We start from the raw sequence: 23,800 nt of genomic DNA on the forward strand, positions 1-23,800 counted from the left end.
CTGGAAAAATTTTCTGCTGTGTTTACATACAGTTTTATGTGCTTATATAAATAAATAGTATATATTGAAATGTTAATAATTTTAATGTGCTTTATAAAGGCTCCATTTTTTTACACGTGTTCAAAATAGTTTAAAACTAGCTTTAATTTATTTATACATGCTCTTCTTATGTGATAGTGATCTGTAAGCATTTAGGTATGAAGGAAATTTTTTTCATTTCCGTGAAGCTTTGAGCATAAAGGATGGAAAAAAGGTGGTAGATTATGGGTGTCTTAAGTCCATTTAGACTGCTATATCAAAAACACCATAGACTGGGTGACTTAAACAACGAACATTTGTTCTCACAGTTCTGGATCTGGGAAGTGCAAGATTAAGACACTGGGAGATGTGGTATTGGGCAAGGGCCTGCTTCCTGGCTTGTAGACAGCTGCCTTCTCACTGTATTCTCACGTGGCAGAGAGAGGAAGAGAGAGATAGATCATCTCTCTTGTGTGTCTTCTAAGGGTACTAATCGCTTTCATGAGGACTCCACCCTCATGACCCAATTACCTCCCGAAGGCCCCACCTCCAAATATCATCACATTGGGAGTTAGGGCTTCAATATATGAATTTTGGGGGACACAAACCATGCATTTAGGTGAGGAAAGCATAAAGGGCTAACTGTGAAGTACCTAAATATGAAAAGAGGGAGTGGTACTTATGGCCTTTGAACTTCACTAGTACTAGGAAAGCCCTAGTACTCCCCCACCCTGATTAATGTAGAGCAGTGTTGTCCAATAGAAATATGGTGTGGGTTCATATATCATTTAAAATTTTCTATTAGCCACATTTTTTAAAGATTTTTTTTAAAAAAAACAGATGAGGGGCTTCCCTGGTGGCGCAGTGGTTAAGAATCTGCCTGCTGATGCAGGGGACATGGGTTCGAGCCCTGGTCCGGGAAGATCCCACATGCCATGGAGCAACTAAGCCCATAGGCCACAACTGCTGAGCCCGTGCTCTAGAGCCCACGAGCCACAACTACTGGGCCCATGTGCCGCAACTACTGAAACCCATGCACCCTAGAGCTTGTGCTCCGCAACAAGAGAAGCCACCACAATGAGAAGCTTGCGCACCGCAACGAAGAGTAGCCCCTGCTCGCCGCAACTAGAGAAGGCCCGCGTGCTGCAACGAAGACCCAACACAGCCAAAAATAAATAAATAAATATTTTTAAAAAGTATTTTTAAAAAAGATGAAATTAATTTTTATGTATATTTTATTTAATCCAGTATATCTAAAAATTTTTTTTTTTTTTTTTTTTGTGGTACGCGGGCCTCTCACTGCTGTGGCCTCTCCCGCTGCAGAGCACAGGCTCCAGGCGCGCAGGCTCAGCAGCCATGGCCCACGGGCCCAGCCGCTCCGCGGCATGTGGGATCCTCCCGGACCAGGGCACGAACCCGCGTCCCCTGCATCGGCAGGCGGACTCTCAACCACTGCGCCACCAGGGAAGCCCTATCTAAAATATTTTATTATGTAATCAGTATAGAAAGTATTGACTATTTTTTTTCTTATTTAGTGTGCAATTGTGTATTTTGTACTTATAATACATCTCGATTTGGACTAGTCACATTTCAGCTACTCAGTAGCCACATGTAGCTAGACCATGAGATCTCTAGAAGAACTAGTAAATAATTATGATAGTTGTCAGCATATTGTCTAGACGATGTTCTTAAGTAAGGGTTTTATTTATTTATTTTTTTGGCTGCATTGGGTCTTTGCTGCGCGCGTGCTTTCTCTAGTTGTGGTGAGCAGAAACTACTCTTCCTCACGGTTTGCAGGCTTCTCTTGTGGTGGAGCACAGGCTCTAGGCGCGCAGGCTTCAGTAGTTGCAGTGCTCGGGCTCTAGGGCGTGCGGGCTCTAGAGTGCAGGCTCTGTAGTTGTGGCACACAAGCTTAGTTGCTCTGCGGCATGTGGCATCTTCCCAGACCAGGGATCGAACCTGTGTCCCCTGGCATTGGCAGGAAGATTCCTAACCATTGCACCACCAGGGAAGTTCCTTAAGTAAGGAGTAATTTAATCTTTACAACAGTATAGTGAGAACAGGTTTTTTCAGGATGCTTTTGAGTACAGGTGACAGAAAATTGTAATTTACTGGAATTCCAGAGGTTAATAGGGGCTTCAGGGTCGGTTTCATCCAGAGCTCTAGTTCCATTTCTTTGCTAACTTCTGTCAGCTGGCTTTATCCTCAGGCTAATAACAAGGTAGCTGCACATTTCTGAACCTCAGGTGCATATACAACAGTATGCAGAGGAAGAGCCAGCTGTCTCTTGCAGTGGCTTTCCTTTAAGAGCAAGAAAACTTAAAAGTTCCTTAACAAACCTTTACTCATGTCACCTTCACTTGAATTGGGTCAAGGACTTATTCTTGAGTCAAATCCTTTAGATGTCTAAAGAAGTTGTTACATTATTTCTTTCAGGAAGTATAGTTCAGATGCCCACAAGCATGGCCTTAGGTCCTAGATGCTGAGTTTGAGTCTCCCCCCTGCCAGTTACTGAGCTAAGAAAAGAAAGTTAGATCACTTTCTGATCTAGGAAAGCTTTTCTGTGTCTTTCCTCATCTGTAAATCATATAATGACCATTGTGGTTGTTTCTTCAGCAACTATTCCACCCCTGCACACCATGTTTGGGGATTCATCCCAACTTCAGGGAAGGACACTGTTTGGTTTAAGTCAGTTTTTATCATTCCATTCCCTTGCTAGGGTTTAGTTCAGAAACCTATGCCAAAATGAGTCAGAACATGGCCTTCTGTTAACTGAGAAAAAGTATCACCTAGAAAGACTTCCAAAAATGTGTGACAGTGTAATGGAAAATGTGATAAGGACCGAAATGTGGAAGGATGAGGCTTTGATCAAGGTTTCATTGGGCTGACAGGAAGGCTTCCTGAAGGAGAGTTCCTGAATTATTCTATAGGAATTTGCCTCTCCGGATTTGTACTTCATTTGAGAAATTTTAATTCCTGCCAATTTGTTCTTTTTTTTTAAATTTTTCTATTCTTATTAAGAAATATTGGGACTTCCTAGGTGTTTGATAGGGAAAGAATCCACCTGCCAGCGCAGGGGACACAGGTTCGATCCCTAGTCTGGGAAGTTCCCACATCCTGTGGAGCAACTAAGCCTGTGCGCCACAACTACTGAGCCTGCGCTCTAGAGCCCGCGAGCCACAACTACTGAGCCCGCACGCCTAGAACCCATGCTCCGCAACAGGAGAAGCCTGCGTACCATGACAAAGAGTAGCCCCCCTCGCCACAACTAGAGAAAGCCCGCACACAGCAACGAAGACCCAACGCAGCCAAAAATAAATAAAATTAAATCTTTAAAAAAAGAAAGAAAGAAATATTGCAAGTATACTAAAAAGTTCAGAGAAGGATTGTTCTTTATTAATCATTTTTAAGGTGGAGGCAGAGCGACGAGCCAATGAGGAAGAAGAAAACAAAGCCAGTGAAGAATACATACAGAGATTACTGGCAGAGGAGGAAGAAGAGGAAAAGAGACAGGCAGAAAAGAGGCAAAGAGAGATGGAAGAACAACTGAAAAGTGATGAAGAGCTGGCAAGAAAGCTAAGCCTTAAAATTGTAAGTTTTAAGAAAGAACTTTGAAGTATTTACATTCCTATTGCTTTGACTATGTGATTTTGAACAATCTGAAAAAGGAAGCATTCACCATAACTAGAAACTATTTCTGACATATTTGCTCTACTTAAAGCAAAACTTTTTTGGCATACTGTTATATATTTGCTCTAATCCAGGTATGCTTTAAAAAACCATTTTTGGGGCCTCCCTGGTGGCGCAAGTGGTTGAGAGTCCACCTGCCGATGCAGGGGATACGGGTTCGTGCCCCGGTCTGGGAGGATCCCATATGCCGCGGAGCGGCTGGGCCCGTGAGCCATGGCCGCTGAGCCTGCGCGTCCGGAGCCTGTGCTCCGCAACGGGGGAGGCCACAACAGTGAGAGGCCCGCATACCGCAAAAACAAAACAAAACAAAACAAAACAAACAAACAAAAAAAAACATTTTTGTAAGTTGTTAGTAAATTCAGTTATGCAGGAAAGCTATTCAGTGGAAAATGAAAGCTCCATTCCCCCCCCCTACTTCTCCACTCCTACTCCTATTCCATTACATCAGTCTCTTTCCCCAAAGGTTAGTTAGCACTATTAACAGTTTCTTATAACTTTTTTTTTTTTTTTTACCTAAAAAGGATGTGTGAATCACACTGTTTTTCTCCTGACCTTTTTCACTCGGCTATTTCTTAGAGATTTTTCCTATTATATTACTACATATAGTGTATAATTCTTTTGTAAGAGTGGCAAAATATTCCATTGTATGGATGCAGATCACTTTTTGAAAGTGAAGCACATTAAATATTTTTTTAACTTCTTTTTTTTCTCTGGCCACGCTGTGCGGCTTGCAGGATCTTAGCAACCAGGGATCAAACGAGTGTCCCCTGCAGTGCAAGCACAGTCTTAACTGTGCTTTCCTGGACCACCAGGGAAGTCCCTAAATTCTTAAATAACATATTAAACCTGGATTTTGTTATCTTGCCGTAGTTAAATTACTGCCCAGGGGATGATGAATTAAAGAAAGGATGATAAAACACATACTGTAAGACCAAAGGATACAGTGGGACCCAGTGATTTGAAAGAACCTGGCAGAATCACTTGTAGTTCTTTTAAAATACTGAATCTCTGGGGATGGGATTTAGGGAATACCACTCCCAGAGGCAACTAGGGAAGTCTGATGTACATTCAGGTTTGAGAGCCTCTAAAAACAATTCTTCTGCTTTCAAACAACAAATATCTTAAAATATACTTACCCAAATTAAGTATATCCAGAATTGGGTTGGTTTTTTTTTTTTTTCCCATTTTCGAGAGGCCTGCCATTCATAATAATATACCCAAGTTTTAGATTATATGCCCTTTTTAAAAATGTATTTCCTTTTAAAATTTAAGTGGAATAGCTTTGGAGCAGTACACAATTGAGAAATTAAATAAAAGACATAGACCATGGAACTTCCCTGGCAGTCCAGTGGTTAGGACTTGGCGCTTTCACTGCTGTGGCCCTGGGTTCAGTCCCTGGTTGGTGACTAAGATCCTGTAAACTGCACAGCGTGGCCAAAAAAAAAGACATAGATCAATAGAATAACAAATGGGATAGGAGAGAAAATAATATCAGAGAGGAAAATCTGGGGTCAACTTTGTCTTTCAAGAGTTATTGTTTTTAATTCTTCGTGTTTTCACATCGGATTATAAGAGCAGATCTACTGATATTTTAAAATAATTTTTCGTTTACTTGTAAAAGTTTGGTGGTCCTAGGCCAAATGTCTACCGCCACCAAGTATATTAACTTTTCCAATAGTGTAGTAAGAAATTTATGAGACTTCCATGAGACAGCAAGTAAATATTGATGATATTTATTGGTATGCCCTTAAATCCCCCAATTAAATTATTTTATGTAAAATAAATTTTATTCCAGGTACAGCCACAACTCTGAATTTTTCCCTACAGATTAAGGTAGTTATAAATATGAAATTATTCATTAGAAAAGTTAGCAGAAATTATCAGCTAATGAGATTAGTACCATCATGCTCTTTGTGTTTATAATGTAGAGTAAAAATGCAATTTAGACCAACTTAGATAAACTTTATCTTGTTTATATTAATTTTTGCATGGTCAGTATTATTCAAAGGATATATAGAATTTAATAATTCCTGAAAAATTCTATTGTGGATTCTGAATTGATCAATAGCTTATTTTATTTTAAAATTGTTTTATGCTTTTTCTGCTGTTGAAGAACAATTTCTGTGAGGGAAGTATCTTGGCTTCACCCTTGAATTCCGAAAAATCTGATCCAGTCACAACCAAGTCACAGAAGAAAAGTAAGAACAAACAAACAAACACTGGAGATATTCAGAAGTAAGTGAATATAGTTTACTTCTATATCAAAATTTGGCCCATCAGCTCTGCATGAAAACCCTCCAGATGGTCTGAGGTTGATGTAAAGTGAAAATAAGAGAGATGCTCACATAGCTTAGATTCCTGGCTAGCATGAAGAGGGATGTGAAACCTTTTTTATCTTCATTGCTCAGGATTTCCACGTTGTTCCCATTTCCTTTTTCTCTTAATTTAGATTCAGGTGAGACTCTAGTTCCATATAAGGTCATCCTCATTGAAGGAGTTTACAGTTTGGCATCTAGATCATTACCCACCCTCTTTTTCCCAGTTTATATATTACATTTCTTCCCTACTGTACAAAAAACATAAGTCAGGTAGTCAACAGTGGAGTGAATTTAGTTGCCCCAGAGTGCCCCTCATAGCAACAGGAAGAGTTGATGACTCTATGAGGATATAAGCTTTTCCATAGTAATTCATAGTTGAAAAAGTTTATCAACTACAATCTAGACTTCAAAAACATGTAAGGGCTTTTGATTCAACTGGGTAAATATGTGCAGGTAATTTGCTTCCTTTCAAAGTTCATAGAGATTTAGGATTTGAGATGGTGGAAATTTGGGACAGGGAGATGGAGATAGATGGGAAGAGGGCAGCATTAAATGAGGTGGTTGCTATTAAAAGAAGAAATAGACATGCAACATCAATATTGTTAATGCCTGATATAATGCAAAGTAGAAGTCGAGAAAAACCATTAAAAGAAAAGCAGGGATATTTCATATTGATATAATACTATTCTACATAAAGGATATAACTGTCATGAATCTTCATGAATCTAAATATATATTTTGAAATATATAAAGATAAAAATTTACTAGAAATATAATAATAAACTGATGAATTTAAAAGCAGAAATTGAAGAAACAGAAACTGGTGGATTAAAGGTACACAAAGTTAAAAACAGATAAGGTCTAGTCTCTGAAATATATGAAGAATTCTTAAATATAAACAACAAACTAGATAGAAGTGATGGTTGCACAACTTTGTAAATGTACTAAATGTACGCTTTAAAATGGTTTTTTATTTTGGTTTTTTTTTTTGTGGTACGCAGGCCTCTCACTGTTGTGGCCTCTCCCGTTGCAGAGCACAGGCTCGGACGCGCAGGCTCAGCAACCATGGCTCACGGGCCTAGCCGCTCCACGGCATGTGGGATCCTCCCGGACCGGGGCACAAACCCGTGTCCCCTGCATCGGCAGGCGGACTGTCAACCACTGTGCCACCAGGGAAGCCCAAAATGGTTAATTTTATGTTATATGAATTTCACCTCAAATTTAAAATAATTAACAAAAAGATTACTAAAGTGTTTTGAAAATTAAGAAAAACTACTAGGTAACTCATTGGTTAAAGAATAAATCTTTATGGAAACATAGAACTGAAAACATTATACATCGGACCTTCTGGGATATGGCTGAAGTAGTATTTAGAAGGCTTTAAATGCCATATCAGAAAAATTAGAAAGAATGAAAATATATCTAAAATGACAAGTCCATAACAAAAAAGAAGCAGACTCACAGGCTGATAACTAGCGGTTACCAGTGGGGTGAGGGAAGGAGGGAGGGGCAATATAGGAGTAGGGGATTAAGAGGTACAGGTATTAGGTATAAATTAAGCTACAAGGATATATTGTACAACACAAGGAATATAGCAAATATTTTATAATAACGGTAAATGGAATATAACCTTTAAAAATGTGAATCACTGGGCTTCCCTGGTGGCTCAGTGGTTGAGAGTCCGCCTGCCGATGCAGGGGACGTGGGTTCGTGCCCTGGTCCAGGAGGATCCCACGTGCTGCGGAGCAGCTGGGCCTGTGAGCCATGGCCGCTGAGCCTGCGCGTCTGGAGCCTGTGCTCCGCAACGGGAGATGCCACAACAGTGAGAGGCCTGCGTACCACAAGAACAAAACAAACAAACAAAAAGTGAATCACTGTATTGTACACCTGTAATTTACATGATATTGTATATCAACTATACTTCAATTAAAAAAAGAACAACAGGACTTCCCTGGTGGCGCAGTGGTTAAGAATCCGCCTGCCAATGCAGGGGACATGGGTTCGAGCCCTGGTCCGGAAGGATCCCACATGCCGCGGAGCAGCTAAGCCCGTGCGCCACAACTACTGAGCCTGCACTCTAGAGCCTGTGAGCCACAACTCCTGAGCCCGCGTGCCACAACTACTGAAGCCCACGCACCTAGAGCCCATGCTCCACAACAAGAGAAGCCACTGCAATGAGAAGCCCATGCACCGCAGCGAAGAGTAGCCCCTACTCGCGGCAACTAGAGAAAGCCCGTGTGCAGCAACGAAGATCCAAGGCAGCCAAAAAAATTAATTAATTTAAAAATTTTTTTGAAAGAACAGCAGAAACTGACATAGCAGTGTAAAGCAACTATACTCCAATTAAAAAAAAAAAGACAATTCCAGAAATATGTTGCTGGCTTAATAATTAGAAAATGAATCAATGCAAGTTAACCTATTAACTGTTTAAATATGAAAAACTTGGGAATAATTCTTGATAAAGTAGGAATAGAAACTTAACCTGTTGAAGGATGTCTACCAGAAAACCTGTATCAGATATCATACTTTATGGTAGAAAATAGAAATCATTCCCCTTTTAAGACCAGGAAAAAACAGTGTCGTACTGGAGATTTTAGTCTTTACAGTAAGGCAATAAAAGGAAATAAAAGATTATAAGCTTCGTAAGGAAGGGGAAAGGAGCTATTGTTATTCAGAGGTGGGATAATTTTATAGAAAGCCCAAGAGTTCAGAGGTACATTTTTAGAATTAATAAGAGATTAGCAAGCTTGGTAGATATAAAAATCTATACAAAAAGTCTATTGCAAGGGACTTCCCTGATGGCACAGTGGTTAAGAATCTGCCTGCCAATGCAGGGACACGGGTTTGATCCCTGGTCCGAGAAGATCACACATGCCACGGAGTAACTAAGCCTGTGTGTCACAACTACTGAACCTGCGCTCTAGAGCCCGTACACCACAACTACTGAGCCTGCGTGCCACAACTACTGAAGCCCACACGCCTAGAGCCAGTGCTTCACAACAAAAGAAGCCACTGCAATGAGAAGCACGCACACTGCAACAAAGAGTAGCCCCCGCTCGCCACAACTAGAGAAAGCCCGTGTGCAGCAGCGAAGACCCAGTGCAGCCAAAAATAAATAAATAAAATAAATAAATTAATTTTTTTTAAAGTCTACTGCAAACGTAACAACAAAGATTCTGTTTGTAGTAGCATCAGAAAATAAAAAGTACTTAGAAATAAATTTATTGAAAATTCTAAAAGTCCTTATGGAGCATGTTATAAAATTTTACTATATTAAAGAAATACGTAGTAGTTGTAGGTTGGAAGATGTCTAATGTTACAAAATTGCTTAATGTCATATCTCTCCAAACTGATCTATAGGTTAAATGCATTTGAAGTCAGAATCCCAACCTTTTTGTTGTTGTTGTTTTTGGTTTTTGGGGTGTTTTTTTTGGCCTTGCCACGTGGCATATGGGATCTTAGTTCCCTGACCAAGCATCAAACCCGTGCCCCCTGCAGTGGAAACACAGAATCCTAACCACTGACCCGCCAGGGAAGTCCCACCAACCTTTTTTTTTTTTCTTGCATTCTGATTTTAAAATTTATATGGACGAGAAAGGGCCTTCAGATACTCCTGATGAAAAATAAAATGTGTGGTGGAGGTATGGATGCTTCAGATTTATAGTAAGTTAACATATGTGTTATTTGCACAGGGATGGATAGACAAAATGATAAGACAAAATAATAGATAGCTTAGAAACACACCACAGTTTATAGAACCTTTATGCTAGCTTTTGTGTTTGTTTGTTTGTTTGTTTTTGTGGTACGCAGGCCTCTCACTGTTGTGGCCTCTCCCGCCACGGAGCACAGGCTCCGGACGCGCAGGCCCAGCGGCCATAGCTCACGGGCCCAGCCGCTCCACAGCATGTGGGATCTTCCTGGACCGGGGCACAAACCCGTGTCCCCTGCATCGGCAGGCAGACTCTCAGCCACCGCGCCACCAGGGAAGCCCTAGCTTTTGTGGTTTTAAAATATGTTCACAAATCTTTGATATTTCTCCCTTCAAAAGACTGAGCCTAATTCCCCTCCCCTTGAATGTGGGCTGGACTTAAGTATACACATAGAATTACCAGAAGGGACATTGTACACTTCAGAGAGGGGGACATTGTACACTTCAGAGACTAAGGACTAAGTCCTAAAGTGACTTTTCTCTTTTGGATTATTTGCTCTGGGAAAGTTAGCTGTCATGTTGTGAGCAGCCCTATGGAAAGTCCCACATGGTAAGGAACTGGGGCCTTCTGCCAACAACCAGTAAGGAAGTGAGACCTCCAGAATAGCCTTTGTGCATGAGCCTGGTTGGAGGGTGATCCTCTAGCCTCAGTCAGGCTACTGACCAGATGACTGACCAACATCTTGACTGGACCCTCATGAAAATCCTGAGCCAGAACTACCCTGCTAAGCTGCTCTTGAATTCCTGACCCTCAGAAACTATGAGATAATGTTTGTTGGTTTAAGCCACTAAGTTTTGGGGTACTTTGGATAACGAACACAGTAGTCATCGTTGCTGGTCAGTGGGGAAACGATGTACTTGTCAATAAATGCCTGTGTGACAGTGGATAATATGGGGGGGAAATTAGCTTGGACCTCTATTCATACTATCTGTAAAAATTAAGGCGAATTAAAGACCTATTAAAAAGACAAGGGAGGGCTTCCCTGGTGGCACGGTGGTTGAGAGTCCGCCTGCCGATGCAGGGGACATGGGTTCGTGCCCCGGTCTGGGAAGATCCCACATGCCGCAGAGCGGCTGGGCCCGTGAGCCCTGGCCGCTGAGCCTGCGCTTCCAGAGCCTGTGCTCCACAACGGGAGAGGCCACAACAGTGAGAGGCCCGTGTACCGCAAAAAAAAAAAAAAAAAAAAAAAAAAAAAAAAAAAAAGACAAGGGAATTCCCTGGCGGTCCAGTGGTTAGGACTAAGTAAGTAAGCAAATATGTAAATATATACATACATACATAAAATAAATATTTAGGAAGATAACAAAGGAGAATATCTGTAGAGAGGGATGCTTTAAGGAGCAAAACAAATAGACTATAGTAAGATTAAAAATGTCTTTATCAAAATACCTTTAGGGAATAAAAAGATAAGCTGCCCTCTAAAAGAAGATATTTCAACTTATTTACTGGAAAAAGTTTATTATTAAAGAATACCCACCTATTTGTGAGAAAAATACAGAACTACAGAAAAAGAGGCAAAAAATTTTGACATCACAGAACACGAAAGCTGAAGGCCAATACATATGTGAAAAGATTGAACTTTATTAGTAATCAAGGAAATTTTAATTTAAATTACAGTGAGGCAGGCATAGAGAACAGACTTGCGGTTGTCAAGGGAGAGGGTGGGGGGGAAGGATTGGGAGTTTGGAATTAGCAGATGCAAACTATTATATATAGGATGGGTAAACAAGGTCCTACTTGGAACACAGGGAACTACATTCAATATCCTGTGATAAACTGTAATGGAAAAGAATATATCTATATAACTGAATCACTTTGCTGTATAGCAGAAATTAACACATTAACACATTGTAAATCAATTATACTTCAATAGAATTTTTTAAAAATTACAGTGAGGTCATTTCACATATACAAATATTGAATCATTATGTTGTATACCTGATACTAATATAATGTCATATGTCAATTGCACCTCAATAAAAACAACAACAAAATAGTGATGAGGTAACATTTCGTACTCATCCTATTGGAAAAATTAAACTTTCTGGCAATATTAAGTATCCTAGAGGATAAGGAGCACTTACACTATAGGTTGATGCTCTATGACTGGAGTGTAGACACTAAAACCCCAGAAGACATGTGCAAGAATGTTCCCAGCAGTACTATTAGTAACAGTAAAGAGCCAGAAGCACCCACATGTCCAACAGTAGACCAGAATACTGTTACTTTCCAACAATGAAAATGAATTCTGGCTAAGGAAAACATGCCTGATTCAGGAAGGTGTTGTGTGAAGAAGTCAAGTTGTGGAAAGATACATGTAGTATGATTCCATATACGTAAAGTTCAGAAATCATACAGTACTAAGCAATAAAGTGTTTAGGGGTACTAGTGTGTGTTAAGACTACTTTTAAAAGCAAGACATAAGACTAACACATTATAAAACAACTATACCCCAATAAACATAAAGTAAAATAGACCAAGGGAAAAATAAATAAATAAATAAAAGCAAAAGATAAGAGCATCTCAGGATAGTTGTAGTCTGTCAGCTGGGACACACAGAAGGCCCCATAAAGAATTTTAAAATCAGTGATTTTTTTCCCCTTAAACTGAGTGATAAGTATACGGGTTTTTACGATAATATAAGATTTTACAACTTTTTTAAAAGTATATATATATATATTAATCTTAAATGTAACTTCTGGAGAATTTTTACATATGTATAAACCACACTCCAGATTAAGATACAGACTGTTTCCAAAAGGTTCACTTGTATACTTTCCCAGTCAGTATCTCCCTCCCTGTAGCTATGATGTATTAGTCATCAATTTTATACATATTAGTGTATACATGTCAATCCCAATCGCCCAATTCATCACACCACCACCACCACCACCCCTTACATATATTTTGTAACTATTTTCTTGTAAACTATTTGTTTTTATGAGGTAGGCCTATGTATATAGTTTTTTATAAAGATCTATAAGACATAAGTGAAAAAAGGAAATCACAAAAGAATATGATTGCTTTAAAAAAAGATAGTGTGCAGTATATAGAAATAATTTTTTTTTAAATTGGTTACATATGAGGAAGCAAATAAGAATGGAAAGGGATGATGACACATATTTCCTACATGTATTCATATATTACTTGGTTATTACAAATAAACAATATCCCAGAGAGTTCACAAATCTTCACCAATTATGTTAGATGGGTATCTGATCACACTTTGTTTTGTTTTCTGCTTAGGGATTTCTGAACAACTATTGAGCTGTAATAATTCTATGTTGGTTTTAATATACTTGGTTACTAATATCTAACATTGGCAGAAGGAATTCTTCAGCTTTGGGAAACAAAATTAAAATGAGACTAAACCTGGACTCCTGTTTTATCAACTGAGAGGTAGTTCTTATTCTCATAAGTTTTCAGAGTAAATATTTAGGTTGATGCAACTAAATATGCGGTTTAGCTACTATTTTATCTATAAGGGATATTTATTCTTTATATGAGATCTTTGTCTAGATTTTATTTTAATGTTATATATGCTACACGTTGGTGCTTTGGACAATGGAACTTATGATTTTACATATTTGCAATCAGACGTTTTTCCATTTTTTTCTTTAATTATAAAAGCTAGCTGCTCTTTGAAAATCACCTAAAGTTACCACCACTTGAAGACAGCCAACATTTGTGCCATTTTTGAGCATAGTTGTATATGTGTTTGGATTTTTTTTTTACAAAATCCAAAAAAAATTTTTTTTTAATATACCTAACCTCTTATAACCTGTCCTTTTATTCCCATTTCTTTTATGCTTTCCATTATATTACAGACTTAATATTTTCAGTGGCAAACAGCCTATTAAAGATGCTTAGATATTTAGAGATGTGCTCTTATGCTGATACATTGATAAACCTTTTATATCTCTAAGTAGATAGTTAATATAAAATATGTATATAATAAAATATACCAAAATGGGGAAGAATCTAATCATAGACCATTTTTCAAATAGAGATAAAAATGTAGAATTTCTGGCATTAAAAAGAAACTAACATATTCCTTCTCCTGACTTAAAATGTCATTTCCATTACTTTTGGGAAAACTATACAGTCTTACGTTGTTTTGATGCTAGTACCTACCTGTTTAAATTCTTTTGAGAATTAAGGAATAATTTAGATTTGACTTTTACTTCCTTTTCTGCTATTTTTCACTAAAATATATCAATACTCAGACTTCTAAGTTTTGCTCCAGAAATAGACCAAAATACCTGAGACAGGGAGATGAATTACACTCTTTCTGATAAATCAGCCAAGCAGCAAGCCAGACAGCCTTCAGCATAAATAGCTAATCTGGCTTTATTATATTGGATACATGCCACTTGTGTTTCAAAGCATTCAAATTTTGGTAAACTTTTTTTTTTTTTTTAAGGTATTTGTCACCTAAATCTCAACCTTGGTCAGCATCACAGTCTGAAGTTGTACAAGAAGACAGGAAAGACTCCATATCTAAGGTATGTGGATGCTAAAGATGTTCTTGGCTTGGCAAGTTTATTAATGCTATAGATTGTTAATACTTGCAGTTTCCTAACTTTTTTTAAGTCACTATAGTAAATGGAACAACCTTTCTTAGTCACCTTAGGCTCACTTAGGCTAGGAGTCAGCAGACCTTTTCTCTAAAGAGCCAGATAGTAAATATTTTAGGCTTTGTGGCCCAAATGGTCTCAGTCACAACTGTTCAGTGATGCTGTTGTCATTTGAAAGCATCCATAACGATATATAAACAAATGAGCTTGTCTCTGTTCCAGTAAAACTGTACAAAAACAAGCACCAGGCTGAATTTGGTCCATGGGCCGTAGTTTGTACATCCCTGACCGAGATCATCAGACTCACAAAACTAAATAGGCTACCCCTGGTACCAGCTTCACTTAAAGGATTACTCAGTGGTAAACAAAGCGTGCTAGTAGAGTAGCATCAGACATCAGGCATATCTATTCAGCAAGAATCCTCACTGCAGAGCTCCTAAGTGATGGCCTGGAAGTGAGACCATGCAGAGGAGCGTAGTAACCACCCAGACTTAGAAGTCCCATGCTCCATAAGAGTAAATTATTTACTGTAACAACTCATGGGTGTGGCTTCCAGGGGTCTTGGGAAGGAACACAGCCAAAGAGTTGTAAGTCACTTACAGAAGCCCTGAGCTTTGGCTTCCTGCAAGGTATTTATAGATCACTCCTAGTTCTCCTAGTACAGATGCAGTTCACCAGTAAGGGTCATTTTTACCATAAGCTTTGTGGCCTAGTAACACAGGTGACATTTCACCTCTATCAGGCTTCCAGGAAAATAGAACTAGGAAAAGCCAGCTGACACCAAGGTCAGTTTCCTACATGGAAGTTTTATTAACCCTTTACTCACAGGTTCCTAAACTTTTTTCAGTTTAGCTAGGTGGTTTTATAGCACCTAACATTTAATGGACATTTATGTGCCAAATAATGTATTTATTTTCTTTAATCTTCATCACAACCACCAACTCTGTAAGGTACCCTTCTTGTGCCCAATTGTAGTTGAGAAAACTGAGGCATGCAGAGGCAAGAGAATTGCTCAGTGTCCCTTAAGTAGAGGTAATAGAGGGAGAATTCAAGTCCAGATGGTCTGGCTCATGCTGGAACTAAGGATTGATGGGAGAGGCATTGTAGGCTAGGATTTTTTTTTCCTATCCTGGTGTTAATATTCACAGCAAAACTAGGTAAGCAACCTAGAATTTGTCCAATCCAAACTACATTGGTTCATAAAAAATGTTATGAGGAATGATAAATGCAAAGCAAAGTAGGTAAAAGAACAGATTTAAGATCGCAAACAAGGAGGAATTTTTGTTTTGAAGCAAGTCCTCATTGAAGCCTTTTTTCTTTTTTATTTATTTATTTGGTTGGTTGGTTAGTTGGTTGGTTGCACTAAGTCTTAGTTGCAGCATGCCTTAGTTGCGGCTTGCTGGCTCCTTAGTTGCAGCATGCGTGTGGGATCTAGTTCCCTGACCAGGAATCGAACCTGGGCCTCCTGCATTGGGAGTGTGGAGTCTTAACCACTGCGCCACCAGGGGAGTACCGAAACCTTTCTTCTTAAGGCTTTCCCATGGTCAAAACTAATCCTAGGTCTTAACTTACCCAAGACCTGTAAGTGAGAAGAATTATGCTGGCTAAAGCAAGGGTTCTTAACCTAAGGTCTGTGGGTAGAATCCACAGAGTACATATGAACCTAGATATAAGGAAAAGTTTATCTTTACTTCCACCTGACCTCTCATTTTAGCGTTTCCTTAGTTATGAATGTAGGCAGCAAACCAGTAAACCGTAACACTGTTAACAGTACCTGTGACTTTGTCACCAGTAGATAACACAGGTTTTTAATTACACTACATTTGTTGCAGATCTCTTGAAATATCATTTACACTCATCCCTCCTTCAGTGTTACAAATTATTAGACTTGCCACTAGATCTTATTATTTAATGTATTAATAGAAATGCATTATTACATCATAAATTGTAAGATTTTAATAATTGTGTTGCAATATGAATTGTTCCATATGTATGTATGTATGTATGTATTTTTGGCTATGTTGGGTCTTTGTTGCTGCGTGCGGGCTTTCTCTAGTTGCAACCAGTGAGGGCTCCTCTCTGTTGCGGTATGTGAGCTTCTCATTGCAGTGGCTTCTCTTGTTGCAGAGCACGGACTCTACGCGCATGGGCTTTAGTAGTTGTGGCGCACGGGCTTAGTTGTTTCATGGCATGTGGGATCTTCCCAGATCAGGGCTTGAACCCATGTCCCCTGCATTGGTAGGCGGATTCTTAACCACTGAGCCATCAGGGAAGTCCCCCTATGTATTTATTGTTATGTTTAAAAATATTATTCTCAAAGAGGTCTGTAAGCTTCACAAAAATGCCAAAAGGAGGAGGGTTTGTGACCCAAAAAGGGATTAAAAATCCCTGGGCTAGAGGAAGTTTGTAAGATGAGAAGTCAAGTCATGGTGCCAGCTCCTGGCCATATATAGAACTAGTTGGTGGATTTTTTTTTTTTTTCTTTTTGCGGTATGCGGGCCTCTCACTGTTGTGGCCTCTCCCGTTGCGGAGCACAGGCTCCGGATGCGCAGGCCCAGCAGCCATGGCTCACGGGCCCAGCCGCTCCGCGGCATATGGGATCCTCCCAGACCGGGACACGAACCCGTATCCCCTGCATCGGCAGGCAGACTCTTAACCACTGCGCCACCAGGGAGGCCCTAGTTGGTGGATTTTAAACTGTAGGTTTTCATGGGAGTGAAATGAAGAAATACCTTAATCTAAATTGGCACACAGCATAAAAATACTATTAAGAATTAATATATCTTATTGGTAGTAATAATAATTACCTTATAGTGACACCTCAGCTTTGGTATCAGTGTAATTAGACTTATGTATTACGACTTGATGTTTTCCCCTGGTTCACTCAGTGTTTTTCTGTTTTCTACAGGAAACTGACAGCAGTGATGTGAAGAGCCCTACATGGCAAGACACAGAAATTGAGGAAGATATGCCAACACTTTCTCCTCAGATATGCCTTGAAGTTCATGAACAAGGTGCCCAATCTTCAGTGGAGTCACCTATGCCTCAGTTATGTGCCAGTGGTAAAGAATGGTGCCTTGAAGGAAAAGTCAAAACAAGACCAAGCAATCATGAAAAAGAGTTATGTGTCATAAATCATGAGGGACCTGAAGCCAGAGTTCCCTACTCTGGAGAAGCTGCAATTAAGCCTTGTGGCAAAACAGAGAGTGGGTGCACTGTATCAGATATGACACAGATAATTAGAAATAACACAGTTGAGACAGAAAATGAAGAGTCTCACCTACTGATCAATAAAGATATCTCCAAAAGAAAAAACCAGGAATCTTTGTCTGAAGCAGTCAGGGATCCATGCTTTTCTGCAAAAAGAAGAAAAATGTTGCCCAAAGCTTCCTCAGACCAAGAAGAAACAGAAATGAACTTTACCCAAAAACTGATAGATTTGGAATGTCTACTTTTTGAGAGACGTAAACAAGAAGAACAGGACAGGTTATTAGCATTACAGCTTCAGAAAGAGGTGGATCAAGAACAAATGAGGCCAAACCGGCAGAAAGGATCCCCAGATGAATATAAGTTACGTGCTACATCCTCACCTCCAGACAAATCACTGAATGGACAAAGGAAGAATTCCAAAGATAGAAACTTCAAAAGACAAACTGATCTAGAGCATCCAAAACCTAGGAGAGGCTCAAAAAATGAAAATTGGCAACCTTCTTTTAAGATCCAGTTGAAACGTTCAGTTAATGGAAGAAAGATAACAAATTCTACTAGAGATAATTGTAATGTATCTAAAACTCCTCATTCCCTACAGCCTAGTAAGTCACAGAAAAGTATTTTTCAGATGTTTCAGAGATACACAAAGTAGTGCTTGGGTAAGGGGAGTGTTGTATAATCTAGTGAAGCTCTCTATCATAGATTCTTTATAAACTCTTCATTAATTCTGCTCCGTGGGCATACTCACTGTCCTTAATTAAAGGACGGCGTGATTACAGGGGAGGAATATACAAATGTGTTTCTGCCAAACTCGGTTGTAAGCAAGAGTCCCACTCCTTCCCTTTTTTTAATAACTGGTGTACTAAATTTAAGTTGACAGTCCTTATGGATATAAAAATGCCTTGGCCAACTCCCAAGAAATCTTCATTTCCATGCATTTCCCACCGTATGCATGTTTTGTGGCCTTCACGCACCTTTTTGTACTGACTAGTAATCAAAGCAACATTATAATATACCAAGTAGCTAAGGAATCCAGGCAGGGTTTAGAATCTAAGTTTTCTTGCAACTTTCCCATATATTTGCAGAGTACTTGAAGTACATCTTCCATAACACTAAAGTAATCTAATTTCCATGTCCACTTCAATTACTTTAAATATTACAGCATATTTTTTTTGACTTAAAATGGGTTAGGATCAACGTGAAAGCAGAAAAATCAGAGTTTTCTGGAAAATTAGGACTTAGTTGACAGAAAGGAAACTAGACTCTTGATGCAGAAGTAGCTAAGCTTGGGATGAGGCTGAGTGGGGTAGATTGACAATTTGGAGGCCTTGAAACTGAGTGGATGATCAGACAGCTGGGTCCAGGCTGGAGTAGCAGGTGTAGTTTGGCAAAGTATTCTTCCTCGTGCTTTCTTTGCTAGATGGCACAGAAAACATTTGGGTTTTAACAGCTTTTCATAACATACTACCTAATCTGCTATTCCAAAAAAGGTGGGGGGAATTTACTGTAGGAGAGTTATGTCACAGTATCCTATGTTGTAGAACCTGACTAACCATGTGTTTATTTCCTTATGTTATCCTTTGTATTGATACTGACTTTTTTTTTTTTTTTTTTTTTTTTTTTGCGGTATGCGGGCCTCTCACCGCTGTGGCCTCTCCCGTTACGGAGCGCAGGCTCCGGACGCGCAGACTCAGTGGCCATGGCTCACGGGCCCAGCCGCTCCGCGGCATGCGGGATCCTCCCGGACCGGGGCACGAACCCGCGTCCCCTGCATCGGCAGGCGGACTCTCAACCACTGCGCCACCAGGGAAGCCCGATACTGACTTTTATTTGTGTTTATGGACAAAAATAGAAAGTACGATATTTGGGTTTGGCCCTGTCTTGCCCCCGAAAGTTAAATCAGAAGGCTGCGATTTCATTTTGTGAAATTTAACTTAGAGACTGTTAATCTTTTGTTTCATTAATATGAACAACTTTGAGCAAACAACCGTTTTAACAGCATTGCTGTCGATATCTAGTTAGCCATCCTTTTAAGGTAATAATGCAATATAATGTCCTAGAGCTAATAATTCTAGCTTAAATTTGTCAGTGTTTTTATACATAATTAAGATTTTTTTCCTCCAAATTTTGTAACTGAAATTCTGTAATCTTTGCATACTTGATGGCGTCTACTTCAATATTGATTGGGTAATTATGGGTAGAATTCTGATGCTAATTTAAATTTTAGTTTGCCCTTTCTCGAAAGTGATTGTCCCCTGAGTAATGATTGTGCTGAAATGTAGTTTTGTTTTTTTTTTTTGCGGTACGCGGGCCTCTCACTGTTGTGGCCTCTCCCGTTGCGGAGCACAGGCTCTGGACGTGCAGGCTCAGCAGCCAAGGCTCACGGGCCCAGCCGCTCCACGGCATGTGGAATCTTCCCGGACTGGGGCACGAACCCATGTCCCCTGCATCGGCAGGCGGACTCTCAACCACTGCGCCACCAGGAAAGCCCCAAACCAATGTTTTTTAAGACCAATTTTGCTTTACACTTTAGTGACTCTTCAAATTAAAAGTTATATAATTAAATCTTCCTGGAATAGTCCATGACCAAAGAGGGGGGAAAATAGTGTAATGTATTTAGGATTTACATATATAACCACTTATTTGTCTGTGAAGAAGTCCTCCTGACTAAAGTTGGTTTTAAGATACATTTTAATTTCTCAATTAATCTTTCTGATACTACCATGTATGCATTTTTGTGAGAAACTAGTAAATGTTTTGTGTCAGTCATTAGAATTTACTGACACTTTCCTCCCATTTTTATGGAAGGGATATGAGAGTTTAATTTCTCAATGAGTGCTAAAACTATGCAGGGGTTGAGAATCTGAAAATTAAAATAATTATTAAAAATTGAAATGGACTATGTGTTTTTCACAGTTAAAAATAAAAACACATGAAAATAAAAAGTTCTGCATAACAAAAACTACCATAAAGGAAAATTGGAAGACATGGCAAACTTGAGAAGAAATAGATACAACCCATCACAAAGAGCTTATTTCCTTTATATAAAGTGTCTGCCAATACGTTTAGAAAAAGACTAACAACCCAAAAGGAAAATTAGAAAAGTTTATGTTCCCAAGAAACATAGTTCCCAGGAAATAATATATAAGTGGCTCTTAAATGTGTGAAAAGATGCATAATATCACTTATACTAATACTCATACATTTTTCCACCCTTCAGATTAGTAAAGGTGTTTTGTTTTTTGGGTTTTTTTTTTTCCCCCAGTCTTGGCAAGCATGTGGGTAAATAGGCACTCTTATATGTTGCTTGGTATGAATAGAAACTTTTAAAGCCCTAGAGAGGTAACCTTGGCAATCTACTTCTAGGAATTTCTTAAAGCTGCTTTCACATATATGTAGAATGGCATGCATAAAACATTTTTGTTTGGCATTGTTTGTAATAACAAGCTTAGAAACAACCTTAATCATATCAAGAAACACTAAACAAATGATGGTAAAATAGAATACTATACAGCAATTAAGCAAAAAACCCACTTTACTGATACGAAAAGAACTATAAGATATAGTTAAACAAAAAATACAAAATGTAGAGTAGTGTACATAGTGTGCAACCATTTATCCAAAGAAGAGAAATATATATTTAAGAGAGAGATAAACAGTGTTGCCAGCAGGGAGAGAAACTGGGTGGCTGGGAGACAGGAGTGGAAGAATGACTTTTCTCTGTATGTTCTTTTATAATTTTAAATCATATTGAATATATTATCTCAAAATTTAAATGTTCTTAAAATATTACAAGATTAAGGATACTTAGGCATCTCAACCTATACCACTCTAGACAGTCCTTTTTTGCCTTTAAATTCTAAGAATCATAATTTAGGAAGGTTTTTCAGTGCAAAAAAAAAATAACGTGAATTTTTGGAAATAGCATTGTGATTGAATTTGAATATATTTAGCTTTAATGTACTATTTTTAAATTATTTGAAAGCAAAGCTTATGCTTTTCAGGTAGCAATGCTGCAGACCTGCAGTCCTGCTGAGAACAATGAGAAAAGCCAGATAAAAATGTAAAATTTTTACATTTAAAAATTAAAATGCTTTACTTAAAAGCATCAGAAAGCTACTGAAACAATGAGGACTAACTTAGGGACTAAGATTCTAGAGAGGGGAGATTTGAGAGGTGAACTGATGTTTGCAACCACTTTTTGGCTTGTAGCATGTGCCTATTCTGAATGCAGGACGAGAATCGGGGCTGCTGCTGGTAAACAGAGAAACCGGCAGAGCTCTTGGCCATGTCATGAAGCTGGAGTGACAGTATTGGAGACTTGGGGTCATCAAACACAAGGTTGGTTTTCCCATCAAGATAACTGCAGTTTTGAAACTGTTAAGAGCAGAGGCTAAAAGGCTGAAAACCTCTGAAAAGCAGAGAGGAGTTGTCGTCAGGCTCACACTGCTGATGAGACAAGAACAGAGTTCAGGACCTACCGGGGAAGGAAGCCTGTTGAACACACCAGGGCCTCAATTGAAAGCCCTAGCACAGAAGTCTGCAAACTGCATCCCAGAGGCCAAATCTGCATGCCGCCAATATTTGTAAGGCCTGTGAGCTAAGAATGGTTTTAAATGGCTCTTCGATTCCTTAGTTCACATATAAGGAATTGAACGATGGGACTAGTAATTTGTGCATGAGTTTGGACCACCAAAACAAGGGCATGTAGTGCAGGAGGGAAGAAAGAATAATTTCCTTCTTAACTTGGTCTCTATCTGTTAATCTCACTTTCTTAATCTGTAAACGGGAATCAGTGTAACCAAGAATTGCTATCAAGAGTTAAGGGTAATGGGACTTCCCCGGTGGTCCAGTGGTTAAGAATCAGCCTTACAATGCAGGGCACACAGGTTCGATCCCTGGTCGGGGAACTAGCCCACATGCCGCAGGGCAAGTAAGCCCATGTGCCTCAATGAAAGACCCTGCATGCCGCAAGAAAGATCCTGTGTGCTGCAAGTAAGACCCGACACAGTCTAATTAATTAATTAATTTAAAAACAAAAAAACAAAAGAGTTAAGGGAAGTAATAGAGTACCTGGCACAGGCCCTGACTCAAAAAAGAACCTTAATAAGTGATAGTGCCTTTCTCCTGGCTATCCTCCAGCCCCACTACTCCATCAGTCCCACTTTTGGGAGAGTTTCACTTTATCCAGTGACTTTGTGTACTGTAAGTACCCACGTGTGGCATCCAGTAAATTGCAAATTACCTTTGTCTACTCATGAAGACTACTCACCTCTCCCCTACCAGATGTATCTACAGCTCCATGTCACAAGAGACCCCTGCCCATAAGTTCCCCTGTGTCACAGTTCCCAGATTGCAAGAGACTTTAGCCTCAGAAGAAACCATTTCTCAGAAATATATTGTGGCCTCAAATTCCTATACAAGTTCTACACATTTGGTATGCATAAAGGTTTGTAAATCACTACAAACTTTGAAATGGGGAGTTGAGCCACTACTGTATGTTTACCCATATCTTAATTCCTGTGTAAAGATCTTAATAAACATCATGACTTCAAATTTTGAGTCAGTTTTGTTCTCCCCAATATATATTGCCTTAATTTGGCAGGACTTGGAGCAACATGGACCCTGAGTTCAACTGAGGGGACCGTTCTCTTGCTTTACATTTCACTTTACGTTTCTCTTCAACTTGGCTTTTGTGGTCCCAGGCTGCTGCAGTTAGGCTCTATCCATGAAGCTAGTTGAATCCAGAAGGTTTTCTCTCAATTGGGGATCATAAATTGAGTTTGCCCATCTTTTGTATCATTCCTCTTCATTTCTTAAGACCCATAAAAAGTTTGGGTGTCTCTTTTTTACTGCAGAATTAGAATCCCACTCCCTGGTCAGTTTATACTAGACAAATGTAGATTATACTGGATCTATTGCTTGGGATCCACTTAAGAAAGCAACCAAAATAGGTATTTCAACAGAGGAAATGCAGTATAGGAAATTGGTTAGACAGGTGTTGAAACAAAAGGGAACACATAACCCAAAGATGATAACTGCAGGAAGTGGCTACCACCCTCAAAGCTGGGAAACACACAGGAAGGGTTTTGGTTACTAGAATGTAGGTGCTCAGGATTATGTGGGAGAGTGGGCCCTGCAGACTTGGTGTTCAGACCTTTGAGAAAGAAACACCTCCCAGCTACTGCTGGTACTCTGAAAGGGCCCGGTGAGTCTGGTTCTAGAAGAGTTGGCATTTAGAAGCTGGGGTGAACTGCCACTGCTGGGGCAACATTGA

The 23,800-nt window shown here is 39.3% G+C and overlaps 1 protein-coding gene across 3 annotated transcripts in view; it reads left to right on the top strand.

Annotated features, from left to right (window-relative positions):
• The window catches only part of RNF168 (ring finger protein 168), a 55,959-nt gene extending 32,880 nt beyond the window's left edge, over positions 1–23,079 (top strand). For 2 of the 3 annotated variants that reach the window (XM_060099355.1, XM_060099356.1), the window contains exons 4-8: positions 3,430–3,609; positions 5,822–5,943; positions 14,160–14,241; positions 17,222–18,125; positions 21,736–23,079. In XM_060099355.1, the coding sequence (XP_059955338.1) occupies positions 3,430–3,609; positions 5,822–5,943; positions 14,160–14,241; positions 17,222–18,125; positions 21,736–21,920 (1,473 nt within the window). In that variant the 3' untranslated portion in view covers positions 21,921–23,079. Of the gene's footprint in view, positions 1–3,429; positions 3,610–5,821; positions 5,944–14,159; positions 14,242–17,221 lie in introns of all 3 variants that reach the window. The other variant, XM_060099357.1, reaches the window with a different exon arrangement.
• Positions 23,080–23,800: the final 721 nt, after the last annotated feature.

Source organism: Mesoplodon densirostris, chromosome 5 (genome assembly GCF_025265405.1).
Source record: "Mesoplodon densirostris isolate mMesDen1 chromosome 5, mMesDen1 primary haplotype, whole genome shotgun sequence".
Classification (NCBI taxonomy): domain Eukaryota; kingdom Metazoa; phylum Chordata; class Mammalia; order Artiodactyla; family Ziphiidae; genus Mesoplodon; species Mesoplodon densirostris.